Source organism: Hippocampus guttulatus, chromosome 7, assembly GCF_054856545.1.
Source record: "Hippocampus guttulatus isolate MCC_2025c chromosome 7, RoL_Hgut_1.0, whole genome shotgun sequence".
NCBI lineage: Eukaryota > Metazoa > Chordata > Actinopteri > Syngnathiformes > Syngnathidae > Hippocampus > Hippocampus guttulatus.
The window spans coordinates 17,775,285-17,781,284 of NC_141267.1; the positions used below are offsets into that span (position 1 = coordinate 17,775,285).

Below are 6,000 nucleotides of genomic sequence, written 5' to 3' on the forward strand. Positions count from 1 at the left end.
TTTTTTGGTTTAGGTTTCTCGCACGTGTCTCGAGTGACGTCTCGTTTCATGTCACCTGTTTTGTAGCTCGGCGGAGTCAGAGGAGCTGGCGGTTCACCTTTATCCTGGTGCGGTGACGGTGCAGGGGGTACTGAGGCGGAAAACCGTACTCAAGGAGGGCAAGAAACCAACGGTGAGCACACACAGACTTGTATGATTTTGACTAATTAGTTTTTCTTGTAGGACGTAAAACGCTTTGACATTATCATAACAAATGTTGAGCTCTCTGGATGTTTACAATCTGGCTCCCGGTACGACGGCTGATTAATGAGGCGAACAAAGCACAGCAACAAAATCTCCGTTGTTAATCCGGCCAACGCATATCAGGAATATTAATTATCTTGACGTCTTTTTCTCCCTCGCATCCCTTAGTGGTGTGCGCGCTCGGAAAGTACATGCCTCAGTGAACTTATGCGCAAATAATGGCCGCTCCCTGCTCTATCGCAGATTTTTTAATTTTTATTTTTTGTTAATTTAAGTTTGCGTTTATAATTACCGGTATTTTAAAACCAATGCAAATTTCTGACATAATTGTTGTGTGCTTGCAGGTGGCATCCTGGACCAAATATTGGGTGGCTCTCTGTAGTACCCAACTTTACTACTATCCTGTCAAGTCCCTGAAGGCAACAGAGAGAAAACATGTAAGCCATGCATACACGCACTTGCAGAGTGCGTCCTGCGTGCTGATGAGAGACCGCAGGTTTTCCGACGCTTGTTCGCCGGCGCAGGTGATACCTATTAAATGTTTAACACGCAGCGCAAGAACGTCTATATGTACACAACGCAATGTACTAAATGACCCTAACAAACATCATCGACTTCCTAAGACATCTGATAGCCATTATTTACTCTCGTCGGTACACAATGATGTCAAGGAGGAACATTCCACTTGGTGTGCGGCCGAGAAGGGAAAACAATGGTCAACGTGATCAATTTGTTTAGTTTTTTTGGACTGCCTGATTGCATGAAAAAGTGTGACTTAAGGCTGGGTACGTATATACTGATAATCGGGCCTAATTTGAAGGAATGGTATATTTGAGGCTGGTCCACAAGTTGGCAAGCCACCATACAGTATGCCGATTGCCAGTCGCTAAAGCTGATCGACTTCATTCATTGTCAGCAGTATCAAATGTTCCAGTAATAGAAGGTTATGAGTAGTATGAATACAGTACAATGACATTGTACTTCGACCTGAAATGACTGTTTAGTTACATTAATATGGTGCCCGCGAAGCTTCAGTGTAAACATTTTATGTCGACCTATAATTATTCGATTGAGACTTTCCACGGCCTTTCCATAGTCCCTAATTTTTAACATCCTAATCAAGGATCCCCACATAACAAGGCAAAAGATTTACCATTCTAAATACCATTTATATGGTTCATGCAGTTTTCGGAGCAGATCAAGGAGGGGAAAAAATGACTCTTAACACACCCCACATCACAAGATAATCGTTCAGGATCATCGTTTGAAGACCTCCAATAATCTGGCCTTTGTTGCTTGATCACAAAGAAGGGAAAATGCTCACATTTCGCCAAATTTTCACTGTGTCCCGCTCTTTAAGTGTGGTTTCAGACAAAAAGCCAACGAGCATGCCGGAATTGAAGTTGATTGCTGTCCGACGTGGGAAATTGTTGCACAAAGCTCCTTGTTCAGCTTGTATCACATTGATGGCAGTGTGAAGTGAAAACTGTGCAGGAGCCATGCCGTGTGTGTGCATGTGCGGACAGATGGTAGCACTCATTGACTAATGAGAACAGTGACATCACTCCCATACTGCGTGTCACTCACAGCTAATGAGAGCCTTGTGGAGGAAACGCGCGCACGCACACACGTACATAAACATACGTTAACATTGTTTCCCGGTGTCGTCCTGCCAGTTCAAGTCAAAGTCCAGTAAGAGCGTGTGTGTGGTTGGTCTGATGGCCATGATGGCGGACGATCCCGAGCATCCGGATGTCTTCATGCTGACCGACACGGAGCATGGTGAGTTGCGCTCGCGCGCGTGCACACACACACACACACACACACACACACAAGGCAACTCTGTATATAAAATGTTAAGTTATATTCATAAAATATTATTCTGTGGCATTTTTAAAAAATGTGACAAGTGGTCTCTCTGTTGCCTAGGTAACACCTACAAGTACCAAGCGGGCAACAGGATGAACGCCTTGCTGTGGTTCAAACATCTGAGTGCTGCGTGTCAGAGCAACAGGCAACAGGTGCCATTTACATGTTACATTAACTTCACAGTGTTGCGCTCTGGTAGCTGGTTCAACTTAACTGAGCTTCATGTCACTTCCGTGTTTGAATTGAATAGACGATAAGGTAATGGGCAATATGGAAACGATTACCAAACTATATACACATGATTAACCACTGTAAAATGTTGAAAATAGCTTGAGAGGAAAACTGAACTCAGACGTATGATATAACCCGTCGTTCGTTTTCCTTATTTAGCCTTTTCACTTGTTGGGACCACCGACTTTGTTAGGCACCGCTGGTGTCGGTGACATATTTATCTGTAGCATGATAAGCAACGAGAGCCTAATTAATTTAGCAATCAAACATAATAACTTAACCGATGCGGTGTTTGATCATGCAGGAATATTATTTTTTTTAAACCCAATTTTTTACTCATGCAGGTGCCAGCCAATCTGATGTCATTCGAGTGAGCGGCCCAACAAGGAGGCGGTGGAGCTTTCTGACCACCACTTGGAGCTTTCACTGCCCAATGAACGCATTGCCGCCGCCCCCTGGCCTCACTGCAGCATCACCTGCCACCACTGCCTTAATCGAGAACCCTACGTTATGTGTGTGTGTGTCTACGTGTATGTGCATTTACGGTCTTCGACTACTGAACAAGGAAGCGTACCACTGCTCTCGTGTCTGATTGGGCAATTGGACCTGGTTTTCACCAATCAGACGGAGCTCATCCCCTCCTTTTTATTTAGATTTGTCTCCCCCGCGCCCCCCCCCTTTTTTTTTAAATGGGTATCCCCTTTCTCACGTGCTCAGAAGACTCACTTTGGGGCCATTCAAAACATTTCTGTATCCTGGCTCACAGTTTTTGGGTGGAAACTTTGATCAAGCATAAGGGCTCCACTAATTGGTCGCTTCCTAAATTATTATTATTTTTTTTGTTGTTGTTGTTGTTTTTTAAGTTAGAAGCCCCTCAGCCTTCCATTGTTTTTGTACATATAATGTGTTTGCGGGTAGGCGCATCTGTCACCCCACCCAGGTACGATATTCCCAGAATCTAAGCTACAACACGCCGCTTGGATGCTTCCTCCATTTTAACAACTTTGGGCTGGCAACAGAACAACAAGCAGACTGTGAAGCAGATAGTCTGTGCCGTGGACTCTAAAGCTACCCGGAGCTGAGTTGAGTTTCTTTTTTTACAAAAAAGTAGTGTTATGCTTTTCTTCTGTTTTGCGGAGAGAGTCAGTGCAGATGACACAGTATTACCAAGCAGTAGACTGATTGCACATTGTGTCTGTTACATCGAATTTGAAACTGTTACATTTGCTGTGTATCGTACCATGAAAGTAGATCTGTCGTTTGAGTTTATATTTGAATTTCGAAAATACCATTAGAATATTCCGTTTTAAAATTTAAAAAGGATACAGTTCAAAATAGTCAAAATATATTTAAAGTAACACAACTTAACATAGAAAAAATATCTGTTTAAAACAATGGTGAAAAAACTATATATATACACAGTATATACTGTATACACACAAACGCTTTTAACCATCAATGTATACAAAACATTAAAAAATTTCGAAACAATAAAAAAATCTTTGAAAATCTCAAATATTCAGTGTAAATAAAATCTGTACAAAACTAAAAATGTTTTGTTAAAAAAAATTAAATCCATAAAGTCATTGTTGAATAATTGTGTCCATCTAAATTGAATGTTTTTTCAAATTGATTTTTTTGTAAATATAAAATTCTGGTTTGAAGCCATTTACAAGTAAAACGTTCAACATAGAAAAATTCGGTGAGTGTCTTTCAAGGAAATGCACCGAATTCTTTATGCTGTTGAATTTTTTTCAAATCTCCAAATTGAAACCTCAAAAACATCTGAATCACCGAATTTTCATGGACATTTTTTTACATATTTTTGGGAAATATTATTTTCCACCGATTTATTTTTTTTGTATCATGGATTTTTGGGAGGGTTGTTGAATTTTCTTTCCATCACAATATTAAAAACGGAATATTTGAATGGTAATAATAGTTCTGTCACAAATTAAAATTGGAACAAATTAAATTGAAACTCAGATGTGACTGATCTACTGTACATCCATGTTCTTTTCCTCCTTTGCATTTTTTGGTGCGTTTTATTTTTTACGCCCCCACCAAGTTGTAGCGTTTGCATCCGCACCTTGCCAATGTTGTGTGCCAGTGAAGAAGCACGTTTGGGTTGTTGAGTGCTTTCAAAATGGCTGTTTACATCACATCTGCCTATGGTGAGCTCCCACTAATGCACTTCACAGACCCAACAAGTAAACCCAACAATCTCGCCAGCTGAAGTTAACAGGCCCAAACAAAATCAGCAGACTTGGTCACACAAGTCGGACGATCCTGTGGAGGATATAATGAGGAAACCAAAGCCAGGCTCGGCAGTATCCTGCATGCCTGTACGTACATGTATGCATATAGATATATATACTGTATATCTAAATATATATTTTTACTTGAGCCACTGGCAGCTGTGAAACAATCATCTGCGTCGTGACTTGAAGGCCGAGCGAAAAACGGCGGACCATGGGTGAGCGTCTGTGGTTATTTGGGACAACAGCAAAAGAAAAAGAGGCTGTGAATGACACTGAGGTCGCAGGGACTTTTTATGTCTTTGAGACATCACCACAATGCATTTGCAACCCGAATGAGGACAAGCACAACAAAAAACGGATGGATTGTTTTCGCGTTTCGAAAAGACAGCCATTTTGAGCACCTGTAAACGGTGAATAGACATGGAAAAACATTTCAAATGCATTGCGGTCGTGGTTAGCGATGAACTGACTAATGTTAATTGAAAGTTTGGAAAGGATGCAGAAGGGGGGTTTTTGTACATGGAGGGCAGGGGGTTATTTTTGAATCATACTAGGAATTTTCAAATTACAAAAAGCGCTTATTGTGAGTCGTTTGTTTTTGTGTCCCACTAATGTAGCGTTTAGGGTCACACAACTTTCGCTCCACCTGCCAATCACAATTCACACAATGAATGTTCACGTGGGTGGTGGTGGTGGTGGAGGGTGGGGGGCATTCAAATGTCAAGCCTCCGTCCCCAGTCACTTTTGAGTCATTGGCAAGTCGTGAAAATTCCCTTCTCGCTCTTTCTGTTTAAAGTGGACCCCTGTCCTCTTAACAAAACACCACACACACACACACACACCATAAATTGATCTTTTAATACATGATGTGGTCAATGTGTTTCCATGCTGTGAATGAATCCTGCCTTCTGAGCGAGAGTTTGCCACCCACAATTTGACAAAATGTTGGCAATGCTGATGTGTACATCCCCCCCGTGTGTGGGTGGGTGGGTATTTGGTGTGTGTGGGTATTTGGTGTGGGTGAGGGTGAGCGCTATGACCTCACTGCTGAGTGATGTGCTCACCGGTGTGAACACTGAGAACCAATAAACACTCTGCCCTATTTTTTACTCGACACATTCGGCTGCAGCTCTTTGTCTCATCAATGTTAAATCATTTTTATGCTTTACTAATGTTTAACTTTTTCTTAATATCTTGATCAAATGTTAGACTGTCGGGATGATGCATTACATTTGACCAGTGCAAACTACAATCACAATAAATATTGTGAAATTAATGTTTTGAAGGAGAATTTTTCTTAGCTGTTTTTTTAACATGCCTAAACAGTTTTACAGCAGCAAACGTTAAATCATACGGTAGTTTTCAGACTTTTTTGCGAATGAATGTTCATGAATAT

General features: G+C 41.3%; 1 protein-coding gene across 5 annotated transcripts in view; it reads left to right on the plus strand.

The window, feature by feature from the left end:
- The window catches only part of ralgps2 (Ral GEF with PH domain and SH3 binding motif 2), a 56,777-nt gene extending 51,059 nt beyond the window's left edge, over positions 1-5,718 (plus strand). For 3 of the 5 annotated variants that reach the window (XR_015101359.1, XR_015101360.1, XR_015101361.1), the window contains 3 exons: positions 67-172; positions 588-2,025; positions 2,173-2,224. Coding sequence is in view for 2 of the 5 variants with exons in the window: in XM_086115438.1 (XP_085971564.1) it covers positions 67-172; positions 588-680; positions 1,920-2,025; positions 2,173-2,264; positions 2,688-2,717 (427 nt within the window). In the remaining 3 variants the exon portion in view is untranslated. Of the gene's footprint in view, positions 1-66; positions 173-587; positions 2,026-2,172; positions 2,265-2,687 lie in introns of those variants that run through there. The other 2 variants (XM_086115438.1, XM_086115439.1) reach the window with 1 other exon arrangement.
- Positions 5,719-6,000: the final 282 nt, after the last annotated feature.